Source organism: Ascidia mentula, chromosome 3, assembly GCF_947561715.1.
Source record: "Ascidia mentula chromosome 3, kaAscMent1.1, whole genome shotgun sequence".
NCBI classification, from domain to species: Eukaryota; Metazoa; Chordata; class Ascidiacea; order Phlebobranchia; family Ascidiidae; genus Ascidia; species Ascidia mentula.
The window spans coordinates 10,338,165-10,356,915 of record NC_138568.1 but is presented as its reverse complement, the minus strand read 5'-3'; the positions used below and the strand labels follow the sequence as shown (position 1 = coordinate 10,356,915).

At 37.8% G+C, this 18,751-nt stretch overlaps 3 protein-coding genes across 6 annotated transcripts; 1 reads left to right on the top strand and 2 right to left on the bottom strand.

Moving 5' to 3' along the window:
• The first annotated feature begins 1,147 nt into the window (after positions 1 to 1,147).
• On the top strand, positions 1,148 to 3,700 carry LOC145893976 (S-phase kinase-associated protein 1). Its single transcript, XM_082982397.1, has 4 exons — positions 1,148 to 1,650; positions 1,826 to 1,969; positions 2,547 to 2,687; positions 3,269 to 3,700. The coding sequence occupies exons 1-4, from the start codon at positions 1,483 to 1,485 to the stop codon at positions 3,302 to 3,304; spliced, it is 489 nt and encodes a 162-aa protein (XP_082838523.1). The 5' UTR covers positions 1,148 to 1,482; the 3' UTR covers positions 3,305 to 3,700.
• A 363-nt stretch (positions 3,701 to 4,063) lies between these two features.
• Positions 4,064 to 8,508, bottom strand: LOC145894821 (uncharacterized). 2 transcript variants are annotated; one of them, XM_082983470.1, is made up of 7 exons: positions 8,242 to 8,508; positions 7,440 to 7,741; positions 6,619 to 6,767; positions 6,330 to 6,444; positions 5,638 to 5,744; positions 4,823 to 4,924; positions 4,064 to 4,543 (listed from the first exon to the last, which is right to left on the bottom strand). In XM_082983470.1, the coding sequence occupies exons 2-7, from the start codon at positions 7,632 to 7,634 to the stop codon at positions 4,333 to 4,335; spliced, it is 879 nt and encodes a 292-aa protein (XP_082839596.1). In that variant the 5' UTR covers positions 7,635 to 7,741; positions 8,242 to 8,508; the 3' UTR covers positions 4,064 to 4,332. The 2 variants fall into 2 exon arrangements, with proteins under 2 accessions (XP_082839596.1, XP_082839597.1); XM_082983471.1 differs by lacking the exon at positions 4,823 to 4,924.
• A 1,900-nt stretch (positions 8,509 to 10,408) lies between these two features.
• Positions 10,409 to 15,933, bottom strand: LOC145894831 (uncharacterized). Of its 3 annotated transcripts, none has more exons than XM_082983481.1 (8): positions 15,815 to 15,933; positions 14,969 to 15,129; positions 12,889 to 13,073; positions 12,454 to 12,631; positions 12,301 to 12,393; positions 12,001 to 12,202; positions 11,720 to 11,817; positions 10,409 to 11,484 (listed from the first exon to the last, which is right to left on the bottom strand). In XM_082983481.1, exons 1-8 carry the CDS (start codon positions 15,907 to 15,909, stop codon positions 10,934 to 10,936), a joined length of 1,563 nt encoding a protein of 520 aa, XP_082839607.1. In that variant the 5' UTR covers positions 15,910 to 15,933; the 3' UTR covers positions 10,409 to 10,933. The 3 variants fall into 3 exon arrangements, with proteins under 3 accessions (XP_082839607.1, XP_082839608.1, XP_082839609.1); XM_082983482.1 differs by having other exon boundaries at positions 12,019 to 12,202; XM_082983483.1 differs by having other exon boundaries at positions 11,299 to 11,484; positions 11,748 to 11,817; positions 12,019 to 12,202.
• Between the last annotated feature and the right edge of the window lie 2,818 nt (positions 15,934 to 18,751).

Here is an 18,751-nt window from a genome sequence, read left to right as displayed (position 1 = left end):
CATGTTTTGTCTTCTTGGCGTTCGTAACTATAACCGCAAAAATTTGGGCGAAATAATAATACAACAATCTGCACAGCATTGCATATAGTTATGATTTGTTTCAGCATAATAAAACAGCACTGAAACACACTTGTAACGTGCACTAATTTATATCAAATGGTAACTTATTGTGCAGTTAAACAAGTTTGACTGTGCTGCAAAGATTTCACTAACTTAGAATAAATAAAACATGTCGGCATGTGCTGAGTGACATATGATAAATAAATATGAGAATTAACTTAATTGCTGGGTATTTACTGCGAACACCTGAGCGAGTATCTGCTCTGTTGGAGTAAGAGAGTGCCTTAAGTGTTGAATTAGGTTGCGAAACATGCGTGCATAACTTGATCTTCCACAGTGGATACACACTCACATATTTCAGGTAAATTGACTTTTAGATCGGTGCGACAAATGTGCTCTTTGTATGGAATATGTTTAACAATAAATTCGAAAATCAATTGTCAATGCAATGATGTGTAGTTAAGCATGACGAATTTAGGATTTTTATGTTATTAGTTTTGCGAAAAGATAACGGTTTTTGTTCATTACGGTTTTTGTTTTTGTTGGGTGTTTGCGCTTTTTTGTTGCACCTTGCGCTTTGGGCGCATTTGTGCGTGTTTTGTATCATTAATTCATCAATCATGTGACAAAACGCTATTTCAGTCTTATTTCAAATACTACAAACTGATCACACAACGAAATATGACGTCATAATCATATTGCAATGACGACTGTTATCAAAATAAAATAATGCAGTGTCTTGTGTCCAGCTCACGGTCTTGGTTTTCCGTTCAAGTGTTTCTTTTGAGATCAGTGCAGCCAAATAGCCATGGGCATGAAATGACAATTGGTGTACAAAATTGATATGTGTGAACGCCATTAACGTTGGGCACATTTTTGCCGAAATTGGCGCTTTTGGGCTTGTTGAAACAAAAAATTTGGCGCTTTTTGTAAACTAAATCTGGCAACACTGGTTTGGACAGGAAATGTTGTGTTGTGGTGATGTGTGATTTCACTATTTTATGCATTTAATTAAATTAACTTGGAGATTTTCAAAAAAACGGCAAATATTATGTTTGACATGGTGTAGGCTAATGTACGCGATAATGTGAGCATATGTACAAACTAGCTTAGTCATAATTTATTTAAAAGTTCACATGTTCAATTTATGTAACTTCTGTGTAAATTCAAAATACGGTTTCGCAAGTATGTAGGCCTAAAGCGCTTGAAACAAAATAATTAAAAAAATAACGCAAAGGTTATTAGTTATAAAATGGAAAGCAAATAAGTTTTTGGCAAATGTCAAAACAATTGATGTACCTTACATGCTTAACCCATTTGATAATCAATGCACAACAAAGTAGTTGATTTGAAACATCTTGACATATTTGCTATTTCAAACATCTCAACACGATTATATCCAGACAAAGAATTACCAAAAAAATGCCTACTATAAAACTTCAAAGTCATGATAATGAAACATTTGTTGTGGATGTTGAGATTGCTAAGCAATCAGTAATTATCAAGACCATGCTTGAAGATCTTGGCGTAGATGAAGATGACGAAGAAGGAATTCCTTTGCCTAACGTAAATGCTGCTATTTTAAGAAAGGTAATGAAGATATTTATTTTTTCATGCACATGAAAATTAATGCATTAAATGCTTTGCTTGTGAGCTATGTTCTGTAGACTTTAATTTAACTACTGTATTCTGAATAAAGATTCTTTAAGTATTGAAAGGAAACTATGTTTTACTCTTTTGGTATTAAGGTTTTGTATATTTTAAGGTGATCCAATGGTGTACTCAACATAAAGATGACCCACCTCCTCCAGAAGATGATGAAAATAAAGAGAAAAGAACAGATGACATCCCTGTTTGGGATCAGGAGTTTCTTAAAGTGGACCAGGGAACACTATTTGAGCTAATTTTGGTAAAAATATTAGGCATTATGTCTTATAGGTGTGACTTTAAGTAGAACCCTGTTGACCTAGCTGTAGAAATGCAATTTTTCTTTTGATTTGGTGAATGTAAAATTTGCCCAAACACAAAAACGATTTTTATTATTAACCATCCCAAATTGATGAGGAAAGAAAAATACCTAATTAACAGACTCCGGATCAGTGTTTTTCACTGCAATGATTATCATTTGGGACTTGGGTTTGCTGTTCATGTTAAAAACCCTTTGTCCTGTTGGTTTTCCATAAATATTGAATTGTCCACCATCATTGGTACAGATACTGGATGTCTGCATGTGCCTTAGTTAAGTATGCTAGCAATGTTGATGCAATTTTCTGTTTCTGACATAGTATTTTGTGAAGACTTGAATGTTTTGATCTGACAAGGTAAAGTTTCCAAAATAGATATACTCAACTCAATGGTAACATGGTTTCACTTGTTAATATTGTATTGTGTAAGTTAATATAAATGACTGAATAAATTGTTGAAGTGATCCAAATTTAATGTTTTTGCAGTTATATACTTTTTTAACAAAGTCCACTTGTTTGCAGGCTGCTAACTATTTGGATATCAAGGGTTTACTTGCTGTGACATGCAAAACTGTTGCCAACATGATTAAGGGTAAATCACCCGAAGAAATCAGAAAGACCTTTAACATAAAAAATGACTTCACGGAAGATGAAGAAGCCCAGGTATATAACTTATAACAGCACTTGCTGTTTGTTTCAGTATTCGGTTTATGTAAGTACATTGAATTTTACATGAATTTGTGGTGGTGAGCAATCATGTAAAATGTTGTCATCATGTTGATTATGTCACTTAATATCCCTGTAATAGTGAACATGGTAACGGTTTGCCAATCCACCATATATAAGCATTGTTGGAATTTTGTAAGGATAATTTTCTTCAACAGGAAATGCTCAAATAAGAACTATTTCAGCTGGTGGTGGTTTTGTCATTGCCAATTAACATGTTTTAATTGTATTGGTGTTGTTTGATTATAAATCTTCACAAAAATTTCAATTGCGTAAGTTATCAATAGAAGTCTAATCTTATAAAAAAGCTTGTATATATAAATAAAGCCTATTAGCACAGGTCATGTGGTAATTGGTTCAAATATTTATTGACTTATTCAGTTATAAGTGTTACTGTGGTTATTTTCCTGCATAATCCAGCTACACTTCCTTTGTTATTATAAATACAGTCTTATGCAACATCAGGCTAGACGGATATGTATGCTATGTAATGTATTTTATAATTGTTTTTATTTTAGGTAAAAAAGGAAAATCAATGGTGTGAGGAAAAGTAGTTTTCTTCCTTTGATGTTATTCCACAACTAGTAGACTGCAGTTAATGCTTGTTTTATATTTTAATTTGCATTCATATGATATCACTATGGATGAAGATAACCCTTCCAACTTCCCTAATTTGTCACCAAAAATATTGACTTAAAATCTGTGCTTTGTTGTCCGGTACTGTGATATATGTATGGTATTTGGGCCTATATTTCTTATTTTCATTACCAATTTGACAAACTTTTAACCAGTTGCATTCAAAACATTAGCTTTATGGCTTGTAACCGAAGACCTGTAGGAGAGTAGCACCATCTTAGTTTCTTTGAAATGAATTTCTCAAAAATTGTATAGCGGAGATATTTGTGGAGTGTTAACTTTTAAGTTGTGTTCCGTTTGCTGAATAAATATCATATTTTACATGTTGTGTTTATGTGTTGCTGATCATTCATTTTGGAGCCTTGAAAGATAGCAATGGAGATAGTATGTTAGAAATGGATGTCTGCCCAGAACTTGTCTGTCTAAAAGAAAACCTAAAAACTATTCCATGTTTTATTGACCAGGCAGAAAATGTCTACAACTTACAACCTAAAACCTGGGGGCTCTGTCTTCCTTGTTCCCAGCATTTGTTTCTTAAATATTTGCTCAACTATTATTCCCACAAGGATTTGTTGTTTGAAAAGTTTACAGGAAAAAAACGAGTAATTGTGGATTAGTCCTCGTTCAATTCTAGATGGAAAGCTGTGGAAAAGTGCACTCCGAACTTTAACTGGCGTCATTATTGGCTGTTTTATTGTCATGTGGACTGCAGAACAGTTTTAATAAAGGAGTGATGTAATAAAAAGGTAGCTCAAGCGTTAAAACATATTTACGAAAGTGGGCGACGTTCTTAACACACACTGATTTCGCTTGCATCATTCATATGACCGACAAAAATCCAGGAACAGTTAGGCGAGTCAATACGCAGGGGGACAAATCCGTTGATTGAAGAAGAATGTGTAATGCGCAAATTCAAAAACAAACTAAGGGTGTGATAACAGGGACTTTAACTTTCGTGTTCGTCACGAGACAAGGAATCCGATTCGTCAATACAACTCAGTGCCTCATTTTCGTAACCTCCGCCAACTCCTCCACCTGAGTTGTCCAAGTCAGCACCAAACATTCGTCCAAACAAAGACGTTGATTTTTGTTGGACTTCAGCTTGCACATGATCTGAAGGTGTTTCAGTGGATGCTGAGCTTAGCGGGTTCAAGTCGCTGTAAATTTTGAAAAACGTTCTCGTCACGATTAGCTTACACGCAACATTTGACAGCACCTCTTAAAATTTGATACAAAAATTAAAAACGAAACTAAATTGCAAACAGTGTAAATATTTACATTCACCAAAAATGCGTAGCTTTTTCATATGACGCTTTATTGTGTAAGAAAGTAAATCAAAAGCCAAAAATAAGATTCTGCAATGGAAAACCGAACTTAATGATCTCATCATGCCAACACAAGGAAACAAAAGAGTCGAGGCATTTTTCCTAACTCACGAATTCGCATCGCTGTAGTCAGATATTTGTTCATTTCTGCTCAAAGCGGCGAGACTTTCAATCGGAACAAGATTAAAGGACGGATGGTGGTGGGCAGCTATTCTGCACACCCGGGATGAAAATACTGGTTTTCGTTGTACGATTTCAATTGTATCAATTTTTAATACAGTAGAACTCGGTTAATACGGATTCGATTGTCCAAAACCGTTATCCGGAACGGACGAATTACTAGATCGTCCGAAGCCTAATGCAGTGTAGCCAGTAGGATATCGATACAAATCGTCTTTATGAAACAAGCCTAAATACATCATTGTGACTCGAAGATTCAAAAGATCTCTGCACGCATGTTTCTATTTCTATCTTTACGCGGTGATTACCCACAAATCATTGGGCGAAAAACATGACAATTGTGACGTCATACGCGCACCAATATTGACAGTTCTGAAATGTGGTTTGTTGTACGAATGTTAAAGCAGAAATATTTACCCTAATTCCGATTTCGGCATGTATATTGTTCATACCCGTAGTTGCTTTTTTTCGCAAAATAAACATGATTTGATGTAAAAAAGAAACTTTTATTCTGAATTAAATAATCCGAAATATCGGACACGTTAACAATTTTTCCTTCAGAAAAAGATTGCAAATCATTTGTTCGTATAGTTTAGTCAAAAATCGGCTAAATTCCAGATTGACTACAAATTATTGGTACCTCCAGCTTCGTGCGAACTAGGCGATTTTCCTGATAAACCGAATTCGAAGTAACCGAGTTCAACTGTATTTCGTAGCGACGGAACGGGTTAAAATTCCAAGTTTACCTGAAAGATTCCGCCGTTACGCTTGGCTGGCGCGACCAGAACCATTTTCTCTTCGGTTTTGGTTTGTTGTATCCGTCTTCTTTTGTCAGCGACGACTCTGCCAGTTTCTACACAGAAATAACGTGATAAATTATAGTGTTAATACATTTTACAACCAATCCGTTTCGCGTAGTAAGGAATACTTGACACAACTATACAGTAGAACTTAATCCGCATATGATTCGTCCAACAAATTTATCCGGATTAGGAGAGTATCCAAATTGTTCAAAGACGTTTGTTTTAAGACCAACGTTGTGTAATTAGGAGGATATAGTCGCCTTATTTAAACACAATTACGCCAACTAGAAGATCCAACTGTACCATATGTCTATAAACTTACGCCCTGATTACCAGAATTAATTGTTGCTTCATACGCGCAACAATAACATCGACCAGTCGATGTTGCAATGTAATGATTAGTAGTAGTGCAAATAAACATGAAAATGAAACTGAAACGTGGTTTGGTGTACGAACAAACTTGAAAATAAACATGTGTACGAACGCAAAGTTAAACCAGGAAAATCTCCCCAAACACGGATTACGAGATGTCCAAAGAGTAACTTTTATCCAAGGGAAATATCTAACTGCAAAACATTGGTACCCCAAGCCTCCAAAAATTAAAACGAGGTTAGTGTGTATAAAAGTTGGTTCACCTTGGATTTAAGGCCTGGCCGTCCAGACGGACTGGTGTAATATGCCTCCTGTAACTGTTTCTGATACATTGGATCTAGCATGGGACACCTTTCCAACTCTTTGGCGTTCTGGTATCTGATTTTAAAATCGTAATTATGGTGTTTTTTGGCACACAAATTGTCAAGAAGTCATATACTGTAATTGATAGAAATTAACACATTTATATAAAATATTTAAACTGGAGAAAAAACTCAAAGTTTCAGTTATAGTTACTGGTAAAACATTTAACGAATAAAAATATTACTCAACCGTTTCCAGAATTGATAAACTAACGGCAGACCGATGGCAACAAAAATTGCGCCCACTCCCAAAAACACGTAACCAACTGTTCGTAGTTCCTTGGCATAAGTAGCTGTTGAGATTTCACGGTAATCAGGCACATGGTTGCCTGGTGAATCCTGATTGTGAAAAAAAAGAGCAATAATAATCATTGAGAGCTCCAGACAGGTGTACACGCTGTTTCGATCTGCCACAGTGTGTACCTGTGTACTACAAATGGAAATCTGCATGCTTGCTAGTTTAAAAGATAGCCCAGTGCCACAGTCGCCAGCTGCACTGATGGGACCTTATAGGTGTGTACACCTTCCTGTAGCTCTCAATAATATTTCCGTTATGTCATTTTTCTTTGTCGTATGGGGTTACAGGGGGAGGGGGGGACTTCTAAGTGAGCTGGATTTTTCGCCGTTGGTGCTGACCATACGCCAATCTTGCCCGCCAAACGGCCTAGCCCCCACCGGTTGGGTAAACAAAAGGTGAAAACACTGTAGCCAAGCAAATGCTTAAATCAATAGTGCCGTAATATTTTGGTATGGTGCCAGACTGATATTCCTAACATCTAAAAAACAGAGAATGAGTGAATGTATTCTATTGTAGTGGTTCTCAAAGGCTTCATGGCACCCTATACAGTACTAAGAAACAAACAGACTACTATTCTTTGTTCTTTGTTGACAACCAATGTGTATTGGATTTTGTGTATTTTAAGACAGGAAAAGTGCGTCCTTGCATTAAACTTTTTACGATTTTAGGTTGCGACCATTTGCTGACCCCAAATAGAGACAGAAAAAACTCACCTTGTCTTTGTCACTTAAGTCATCTGACGAAGCTTGAGAGATGACATCGTGTTCTGGGTGCTTATGGTTTTCCATTGTTATACTCTCGTGTATAAAGAACGCCCCACCCCCCAAAACAAAAAGGACCCCACATACTGTCATGTAGGTAAATGTTTGCAGGTATCCCTTTATTCGTTTTTTAGCGAGTTCTGACATCAGGTGTTTCCGTCGAGCTTGTAACACGTCAAAGTATTGATAAAAATGTTGGGGTTGCGAATTGAGTAACGTCACTTCTGAAAAACTTCCATTTTTCCGACCTGAAACTGAAATTTTATGAACATTAGCATCAAGCAGTTACATTCTTACATACAAGTACAATCCTAGTTCTTTCAAATACCGTATTCTCACAAAAGAGCATTAAATGATGCTTTCGACAACTGTAAACAGGCGATTGTGTAATACAATCAAATACTATGAACTGTGTGCCAAAGGAAATGAGCCTATAGAACCATGAAAGCACGTGTATCATATCGTATCAAACTTAGGATACAATTTAAAGTACTGGCAAAGTTCCGACGTTGCCTGCTGCACACTTCTGCAAGATGGTTGATATTCAAAAAAGCGTACGGTATGAAAATTACTGAACAACTAGTGTATATGTGCTTAACTATTGACTGTGTTTGCTAGTTCCTGTGGTTCAACTACAACTAAAGCAATACACAAGCATCCGCTCACAGAATACCCAACTTACTATGTCCCATATAACGCCATTGCAACATTAAGGGACTGCAGACTTGGTAAACATGTCAACCAATACACGTACCTTAATGGACGTTCGTTTCACAGCTCTTCTGCCCCATTGTTATCCTTTTCCTGTTCCAGATTATTTCCTCGAGATCGCATTAGCAATTATCACAAACAGGGCTTTGTCTCGTCACAGATCAGACTAAATTGAATGTGCGAAGCAGTCAACTGTGAAATCAGTGGAATTAAGCTGTTATAACTCAGTCGGCCGCCCAAAAAGCCGGTGAACACCCGCACAAAACTTTCCGGTATGACTAACTACCCTGCCTGTTGCAACTGCACGTACAAAGTGACACTGCGCAGCCTCGCTATCGTGCTGGGAATACAGTACGACTAGTCTGTTTGTTTTGTCACATGACGGGCATGAAGGATGGCAACGCTCATAATAATTGCTCGATGATCAAACACGCAAGAGGGAAAACAAGGTTGGCTGCCCCCTCGGGCATTACTTGAAACAGTCGCAGATTGTTCTGGCCCACCAGCTGACATCGAGGTGTTAACTGCCGACATGTTATATTTACTTGTTATTGCTTTCAATTTTTTCTCTTAACACAATAATTGCTGGTACAAAAGTAAGAATCATATCCTTGGCGAACCAAGATTATAAAGTTATAAGCAACGCATGATACGTGTGTGTGAAACGGAGTTTCGTGGAACGCTTTTCGTCACGCATGCGGCTCCTCTAAAGCTTTGGCCTCACCTACCATTATGCTTATCCAGTATACCTTGCCTTTATATCAACAATCCCCGTCTATTAACGGATAAGCCACCTAACATTATCTTCAAAAACACAACACTGGCGACAATGCTTGATAGACGTGACTGGACTAAGACCACAAAGAAGTTGGTCATCATTAGCGCGGCCAGTCCAAATAACTTTTAACACCCCTGTGTTGAGATCTTTTGTGGCAGCAAAACAAAACAGAGACTCTAGCGCAGTGCATGATTAACGTGGTTAGGCGGTGTAACTTAAAACCACAAGAAGGAGGTAATTGAGGGTAAGATTTGCATGTAACATTGAGATTTAAAGTGGTGTTTAGATCCCAACGAATAACGTTCTGACAAATCCAATTCAAATAGATTTTAAAACACATCTATTATTCGAAACAGCTGTTATCCAACTTTTTTTTCAGATTAGAAACTTTTGGATTAGAGACGGAAGCAAAATAATATAAATCATCTTTTCCTGTCGGCCCCAAAAAACCTGTTGTTCAGCAACTATTCGAATAATAAGTAATGTCGCTAAAAGTAAACAACACTGACATTTTAAACGTTTTAGCAAAAGCTTTTTGCATTGTTAATTGTTCGCTACCAAACAGCTCGTTGATACGTTCATCATGGCGCATTTTTGTACTGTTTTCGCCGTTTTCTTTCAATTAAAAACTTATCACTCCCACTCTATATGGCGCATTAACTCCTAATTTGTATCCTAAAGATAACTTATCACGGCGCTCGATTAACTGAATAATTCATCACGCGGTTTGTGAAAAACCCACTTCCATCAAGACCTTAATTGATAATAACCCTGTTCAAATCCACCAATGACGTCAAGCAAACAGTTTAGTGAAAAATACACAACTGAGCCTTAAAAAGCCCCAAGCCAACTTCTTGCGGTAAACACACAAAGCAGAACCGTATCATAAAGTGCTGAAACAAGTAAATGTCACAAACCAACAACTATGTACGTTTACTATTGAATCGTAACACACAAAATTAGCAGAAGTTACTTTTGTACCTTGAGTCAAAGTGACGTTTCTCATCTTTGAGTCAAAACGTAAGCTTCTGACTTCAGGAAAAGGGGCTGAGAAGTCCTTGTCTTGATTATTGTCCGTCAACCGTTTAGTTCTGGAGACAGTCTTGTCTCAGGGTGGACCGTTCCATGTCTGAAACCAATTGGCTTGTCGTGTACATTCGATTTTAGCGTATGTCAATATATTAATCCTTGTCATGTCACAAGAGATTAAACATATGAGGATGGGAAAGAGGTTTATGGATATTCACTTCTGTTTGAACTCCCTTTGAGTGTCCTAATGCACCGGCCGGTCAAAGCTACATTGGAACCTTTGATTCAGGACCAAAATCAGAGACATTAGTAATTAAGCAACCTTTGTTTGACAACACAATAATTCGAAGGAATTGTTTCATTTCAGACATTCTACCTTCTCTTTTATTGATTGTGTCACGCCATTGGTACAACAAATATCGCGCCCCTATCTTCGAAAATTAAGAAAACTACAAAAAATAAAAACAAAACAGTGGGATTACGAAAACACGTTTGTTTGTTTTCGTCAATAAACTTAAAGTTAGAACAAATGTGTGTTGTATTTGTATATTTTATACCAAAGTAATCAAGAACTATTTAATTCGCAAAACAATTGTTATTTTTGCCATGAAATTATTGCTGACACTTTTAGTAATTCAAGAATGAAATTTGTTTTTAATCGTTATGGAAAATGATAGCACCTTATATTAAATAAATCGCCAACATATACAAAATGTTCAGGCGTGCGCCAGATCAAATTTGTAAAATCCACAAGAGATCAACATTTCTCAAGACCACGCAGCTTAAGCTGCTGTCTAACACGAAACACGCATGTAACACTATATTGATACTGCATCCCCTGCGTAGAAACATCGGCATCTCCATTTAGTGGTTTTTCCTCGAATTGTATGATTTCCCAAATAGCTCAGAATTGCATTGCGTTATACGTTCAAACACCAGATAACATTCTTCGAAACCCAAGTAAGCGTATAAGATATAGAGATGGAAGAACTGCGCAGTGAATCAATAGGAAACATGAAGATATGTCCAAGTAAAACGTATCCATAACTGAAAGTGAACTTGAATTTGTGAAAATATCTTTCCCTTCGCCGCTGGTAGTTGAATTAACAATCATCTGTCGTGTCCATTTCGTTTGCTGTGTCACAGTGAACCCACGTACTGTGTCAATGACGCAAATAGTGACGTATGGTGCTAGAGTAGCGAAGTAGAACACTGCGGCAAAAAATATAAATCTCCAGAGGGCGCTACAGCGCACAAAGACGTTGCTGGATTTTTTGCGCAGCCAAAACAGGCGTATGGCGCTACAAAGCATCACTACCCAGGACAAAGCAATCACCGTTGCGTTAACAGATACGTGAAGCAGCGTTAAGGGCCAGAAAAAGCCAGAACAAGGATATGCGCCCGAAGTCAACAGTTCCGCTTCGGTGACTTGTTCCGCACCACTTCCCGACAGTGACTTTTTGCTGATGGTGGAATTTTCTGGAATAAATTAAAGTAAAATTTTCCCACGTGATGCAACTTCAAAAATGATTACAATTCGGATGTTGCTGTGGGCATCAAGGTTTACCTCCACCCTCTACTACTTCTGTGCATTTTATTTATTTATGAGACTCATGGTGAGGTAACATTGAAAAACCATCAATAATATATTGCGGCTTGTCATGAACTTTGAGTTTGGTTTTCGAAATGAAACCGTTTATAACTGAAGCAATACCTTGAAGGATATTGTCGAAAAGCAATACCTCAGGTGAGATCTGATTCATCGTGTAACCACCTCGACAGGTAAACATATGCGTCCAAGATGAAGAAGTTCTACAGAAAAATACATCAAATAGTGCAAAATCCAAACTCAAAGGCTTAGTTTTTAACAAAATTGTTTCTTTTGGATTCGTAATTTATTTTTGTGAATCGGTTTAAGCAATGTGACGTATACATAATGACAAATAATATGGTACAAGTAAAAACGAAAAGCGCACAAAAAACAAAAGTACATACGTTAAATTGTTAACACACCGAATTATGCGGTTTTCTTGACCTAGTTTGATCGCCACTGGAGTAATCCACATAGTTAAAAAGATGAGCCATATTCCCGTCAACAGCACAGCGGTCTTTTTTACACTAACAACGCTGTTACCATGCCGACCGATATATGATTGGCTGGATGTGTTGTTGGAAGGGCGGCGAATCCAGCTTGCCCCTAAGAAAGTCAAAAACGTTTATCTTTACAAAAAACTATTGCGTAACAAGATTTTAAACTAAATCTAAAATGCTTGACTTAATAAGAAAGAACTATACTTGGTAGTAAGAGATGGGTTATCCTCGGCATTGGTTTTCGCTTGGCTGATTTCGTCCGCGAGTTTAAGGAGTCAGACTTGATGTGTCGTTTACCTGGTAAAAAAAAACAATGTGCTGTAAAACTATATAAGTTTACAATAAAACAGTCTTCACCATTTTTGGACGCAAGCAGACTGTGTGTAACTGGCTGACTGACAATTTCCGGTTTCATTTTTCCTTCACTTCGGGTTACAATTGGTGAAATCATCGCCTTTTCCATATTTGTTTCGCTGCAACTACTTGTGGAATGTAGAGAAGTTCGCACAGGGAGTGACTGTTTCTTTGGTGTGCTCTGGGTGGTGAACAAAAATATTTTAATTGCTGCAAAGGTCAGGTATGTGTGTCGCAGGTTTACCAACCATACAAACATTCATAGCCTACAGCATTGCAGATTACAAACATCGGGTAATTTTAAAGATTTTTCCAACCCAGCAACGAGCAAGTTGCAGCAACAGCAGGTCTTAAGAACGTGACCAATAATACTTAGTTATGGATTGAAAGAATATTCAGCGCTTTTTTACCTTTGCAACAACTTTTGTTACAGTGTACCTGGGCATTTTGTCCGAGTGACAATACTCGCAGCATGGTGTCGAATGCTGGAAGGTGCAGAAGTCCGCTATCTCCGTTTATTGTGTCCGCTCGGTGTCGCCCCATGCTCGTTGTGCGTTTGTGTAACGCATACGTCACCACCACCGTGTTTAAACAAGACAAAACAATCGCAGAACTCTTTAAACCTGTTAATAATGTATATGTCATGTCGCAGGTCAAAGCATGTGATTGAAAGTATTTTGTTTATTAAATTATACTTCTCTTGCTGCAACTCACGATTAAAAACGAAAAGGGGAAGTTATACAGTGCAAAATGTGATTATTTTTTTGCTCTGTAATGAGACACGATGGCAGCAAAAACCCTTGTTGTGTTGCACATCAAGGCCACAAGGTCACAAAGTTAATGATAGAATTCACATGGTATGACGTAATTTATACGAGCACGTATTTTCAGCATCAATATAATTACCAAACCAAACACCTTCTCCACCAGGCTGAGTGTTACGCACTGGGATTTGACGATTGCTAATGCTGCTGACTAACTTGTTGATCGTGATGTTAACGGAAACTACGTTTTTTGTGATGCTTCGGGTTTAACAACATACCAGTTGCCAGCAACACGTCAGCCGCCAACGTCAGGCAACAACAAAACTAAAGACTTTTGTCCAAGTGTCCACGTGACTTGAGCGTGCGCGGGAACAAAATCAATTATGGATTATACGAATCCCCCACTGTACACTCCATGCTTGTTTGCTACAGGATAACCATAAACCCTTTGATTAATGAACACGGTATTTCCCAGCATGGGCCAAGTCATTATAACACAAATCATTTCGGCACGGTCGGTATATGCAAGGCCATGGAGGTTGTCACTAGTGACGTCATCAGGAGCTCGAATCAGGCGGATGTTTGATATCCTGTTGTTGATTCAACCGAACGGGGTTTACATGAAAATGGGAAATTGTGGTTGCACGGACGTGACTTTAACCTTTTGACATGGCTGGCCAGGTAATACACCTTTCCTTTGTAAACATTGCGTAGGGTTACGAATGACGTATTTTGTGGCTAACGGTTGATGAAACGTCAAAATAGAAAAGTAGTCACCCTTAATTACGACCCTGTTGATGCGTCAATGTGTCTTGTTTATGCTCGCTATGCGTGCGACAAAGCTGACACGAACAATAATTGATAAGGATTTCCTGTTTCGCATGTTATCAGGACTTTAGTGGTTCAAATAATATATGTTGCAACGCTAAATTAAATATTACTTCCACAAACACTTTTATGAAACGGATCTATTTGCGACACTAAGCACCAACGTAAAAAACTCTTTTTTATCCATTATTTTGAATCGTTTTTGACTACTTGGTTTGATTTGATGTTAACTGCCATCACAAACAGCTGCATGTTGCATAGTAATTGTGAAGCATCGTTTAATTAAAACTATCAACAATGTGGAAAACGGTGAAGTGTGGAAAGGTTTTCGAACTAGAATAAAAATCATTTGGTTAACTGCGCACAAGTAAACAAAAATGTGATTGCTTGTTTCACAAAAAACCTTTACAAAAGCCAGATCGATTTTTTGAAGTATTGATCTGATGAATTGGGTAATTCGCCGTGAATAACCCTCATACCAGTATTATCCGATGGCAGCCAGCAATTGGGCATCGCCACAGCAAGCACAAGGTTTTAATGAAAATGATGCCTAAGTAAATAACCAACTTGCCAGAACATTTCTTCTGAAGGTTTTCTGATGAGTAAATAAAAGTAACGAACCAACAGCGCAGTATTTGGTTAAACCTTTGACCATGCTGGCTGTCTTTCTTTCCGCACAATACAACATTGATCTGCTTTTATGGCTTAATAACGTGCTGTTGCTTTACGATTTGGTCAGTTAAAAAACGTTGGTAAATAACCACTGATTCAACAAAACAAAAAATGAAAGTGTAAGACGGTTGCTAAACATTCTGATATCCCGTGCAACCCTCATATATATGTCTTGTGCTGATAAAGCCAACGTGCTAACAGACATAAAAGAAATTGAAGCTTTGCCAGACAACAATCTTCTCTTGACATATTACCTTCGATTGAAGTACGCTTAGTCTCTGAAGATGTGTTTTTTAGATGTGGTTGGTCGATGGACAGGATCTTAAGCAGGACGTCTATTAGGTACCCCACACCGACGGTTATTTCCACTGCCGTTAAACTGATAATGAAGACATACATTCTTTGTCGCAAGCGCCTGAACACAATGCACACATTAGTAGTTTATTTTCAACATTTGAAAATTAGAAATGGTGAAGGTTTTAATGAGAAATGCTGTACACGCAAATTGTATGCGGTTGGTTTATGCTATTGTTTACTTGTAGTATTAACTTATAGAGTGACTTGTACATTGAACACAAACTTATGTGGTCAATATCGATTGGGTCGTAACCGATATTCTCCACTTTGTCCACTGGGAAATACTAATGCCCATGGTGGCATTAAGCTTAGAAACAAGCAGAAATTGTATATGATAGTTAGTTATAAGATTAACCACGCTGTGACTTAAACCTTTGACCATAATTCTAAAGATCCGTCTTAAATACTGCTGTTGACTATTACTGATTATTGATTTATCAGCTCTGTGTAAAAATCGACTAAAAATGTCTTTTGACTTTCCCCCCAAAAATGCTTTTGTACTTTTATATACGGTTGTTTTAACAGTTTTGCATTATGTGGTATTTACAAGCGAAGCGTTCATTTTCAATTTAAAGTTTTCGAGACCATTATTACGCTCTAGCCATTCTAAATCAGTTTCTTATTAATTCTGATTACAGAAAATCAAAATAGGCCAATAATTTTATAATTCAAATAATCTGTTTATAGTCATAATACAAACATTTGGCCACAAAACCACAATACTAAAAATACATAAACCATACTTGAAGTTTCTCAGAAGGCAGATCATCGCCACCACGTTGAAAAGAATGACGAGGGAACTTAAAACAAGAATAAGGATTTCTGCTATCTTTAACATCTTGCCCTCCTAACGATATTCTCTACAAAATATGGTGGGTTTTTGAAAACGCCAAACAAGTTTTATTTATGGAAAACAACTTTGTATACTGCGTGATACAAACTCTCTGCCTTTTTCGTCCGTGTGACATTTCGCCCGTAAAGTATTAAAGCAGTGTTTAGTAATTCGAACGGGAAACTTGCGTTAAAAGCGAGAAAGGGCAAACCGCAATTCGTCGGAATTCATTTAAAATTTATAAGAGTGTTCGGAATTTGAGGTGCTGGGCACCACGTCATTGCGGTTACTGCGACCCCTTCCACACGTGACAGAATCCCCTCTGATGTAAATTATTTCAATACTTTTTTCTCCACTATCTGCCAAATTGAACATAGTCATGGTTGTTCTTTTTGCATTGGCGGTAACCACTTGTCTATATTTTTCGGTAGATATCCTACAACGCATACGCAAGTGCAATGGAGCGGTATTTTTTCATCACACTGACATAGATGAATAGCGTAAATTTCGTGGCAATAAATAATGCATATAGGTGGATCAGTAACACCACTGATTGAATAGTTGGCGACCTATAAATCTGTCCCGCAAACGCGTCTAAAAACTATTGCATTCTTTACAACCTACCAACTTTTACATAAGATTGCCTGACAATAACTCATAAAGTTGACAAATATATCTGAGACACATAAATATATAGTGTTGACAAACAACTGCCAAAATTTGTATTCAAACCCTGATCACCTTTCAAAATCAAAATACTGTCCCGTCTCACAGCCAGGCTAGCGGGGCCGGCGCAAGTCTTAACATAACGCGCACAAGCTATGCATATCTGCCTCGCCACCTTCCTAATGTGATACACCGCAATCACGTCATCATGCAGCATATAGCAACGCGTCGTCTGGCTCATTCGTAAACAAACGCATTGATGGGCAATAAATACTGCTTGACGAGTCTTGTACTAAGCTCTGACAGCTGTACTTTCCTTTAAAGCGGTTCTTACTATGATTGGTGAAATCAACCCGTGACCGCTGGCAGTCTGCCATTAGTACCTCGTCAAGTAGGATTGATTGGCCAATCACATTGAATCGAACTACCTGTGATAGATGTCTAGCGCGTGCCGCCAGATCTGTTTTGATAAGTTGCATCGCGAGACAGTAACGCCACTTCAAAATCCCTTTCCACTATTTCGTCATTCTTTGAATATTTTGACAGTGAAGCTGACGTATCACAACCGCTGAGTTCGAATATCAGTAAAATAAAAAATAAACATGTAAATAAATGTGAGACCCTATGCTATACACGGAAGTGAAAGCTGGGGTTACCCTTTAAAATTCAGTTTGACGTGCGTTTCCTGCTTCTTTAGATGTTTTTGTCCCTGAAAGCTGTTTATATAAAGCTTCCTCTGAATGATACGAAAGAAGTTTGATGGGACATTAATTTACCCAAACCATTGTCGATAAAGTTTTACTTTCAAACAATAGCTAATGATGAAATCGTTTTATTGATGTCTGCAAATAGGGGTTTAAATAAGCACCGTTTTAATAACAAAGCAAACGTCATTATACGCGTAGTTTTGTCTCAGTGCTAAACCTAATCTCAGCCTACATTCTATCACTTTGGCCGCAGTATAGAAACCCAATTGCCGCTACTGCAAGTGAATGCAATAAGCAACATTAATTTCACTTCGGTTGCCTTGCACATTTTTTGTTATGCTGTGACTCAAAAGACAAAACCAAAGCAGCGCGTTCGGCGACTAACCACCAGCGCCGAAATTGAATTGGCAACGTTTCACCACAGCTTGTGTCACATTTCGCTCAACTCTGTTGTCCAGTTTCGTAGTTCGATCGCAGTGGGAACGGAAGCGCGTCATCCCGGTGCAATAAGTTGCTCTCAACTGCCAACAGATACAAAACCCTGCACTTCTGCTACTTTTCCGACTCATTGCTAATGTTGGATGCCAGCTTCGTTGCTTCTATATGATGGTGATGCATTTTGATGGTGAACCCTATCAGTATGTGTCACTGTATTCATAGCTGTGAATTCGCAAATCACAAACATTGGCGTTTAGGGCTCAGCGCATCTAAAATTGCCAACTAAAGTAATATACACAAGCAGATAGGTCGGCTTGACTTAAGCTGTACAGATCCGCCTTTCAGCGTGTATCAGAATCGCTTGAAACAGATTTATACCTCAAAGACATTGTGCAAACATGACACAAATCTGCAATACTAGTGGAGAAAATCAGGCAAAACTTCCGCATTCAACCACAGAATAGAATTCTGTATTCAAAAAACCAAGTACAAATGTTTCTTCCCATGAATTGGTCGAAACATTGAGACCACTTTTTACCATTGGCACTTCTCCTCTGAAAGCGACAATTACAGCTAGCGGCATTTGTAAAGTACTTGCGGCCCTAATTAATAATTAAAACCCCTTCGAAAACTTTAAGAAAAGAGGCAAATTGTATAGAACCTGCGTAAGTCACAGCGTTTCCCTTCGGCGCAGATGTTCCCTCCTTTAGAACTGTCGCTCTCACACTAAATTGAATTCGGTTTCAACTGAGGCATGCGGGCAGAGCGGGCCCCACATAATTCTACTTTCTCCGAATTTTCTTCACAATTTTGTTTTCTTGATTTTAGGCAAAACCTTTGCGATATTAATTCAAGAAGCTTGCAAACACTATTTGGAAACCTGTTTACACTGTGCTAACTTTTTCGTTTTGGCAATATAAGTTACATATAACGAACCGTTTTGCCATGTGTCGCCAACCAATAATATTGATTTAACATGTATACGTGCGCTTACCTAAATGCCTCCTTTCACCAATTCACGCATTTTCCACATCGCC

Bases quoted from the DNA above. Each gene is read 5' to 3' on its own strand.
- LOC145894831 (XM_082983481.1), bottom strand. From the start codon at position 15,909: ATGTTAAAGATAGCAGAAATCCTTATTCTTGTTTTAAGTTCCCTCGTC. The intron at 12,632-12,888 runs GTACACTGTAAC...TTCACCACCCAG, and splicing joins CACTCGGACAAAATGCCCAG to AGCACACCAAAGAAACAGTC. The intron at 11,485-11,719 runs GTATTGCTTCAG...AATTTATTCCAG, and splicing joins TTTCGACAATATCCTTCAAG to AAAATTCCACCATCAGCAAA.
- LOC145894821 (XM_082983470.1), bottom strand. From the start codon at position 7,634: ATGTCAGAACTCGCTAAAAAACGAATAAAGGGATACCTGCAAACATTT. The intron at 6,768-7,439 runs GTGAGTTTTTTC...TTTCACAATCAG, and splicing joins ACTTAAGTGACAAAGACAAG to GATTCACCAGGCAACCATGT. The intron at 4,925-5,637 runs GTAAACTTGGAA...CCGGGTGTGCAG, and splicing joins GTAACGGCGGAATCTTTCAG to AATAGCTGCCCACCACCATC.
- LOC145893976 (XM_082982397.1), top strand. From the start codon at position 1,483: ATGCCTACTATAAAACTTCAAAGTCATGATAATGAAACATTTGTTGTG. The intron at 1,970-2,546 runs GTAAAAATATTA...ACTTGTTTGCAG, and splicing joins CACTATTTGAGCTAATTTTG to GCTGCTAACTATTTGGATAT. The intron at 2,688-3,268 runs GTATATAACTTA...TTTTTATTTTAG, and splicing joins CGGAAGATGAAGAAGCCCAG to GTAAAAAAGGAAAATCAATG.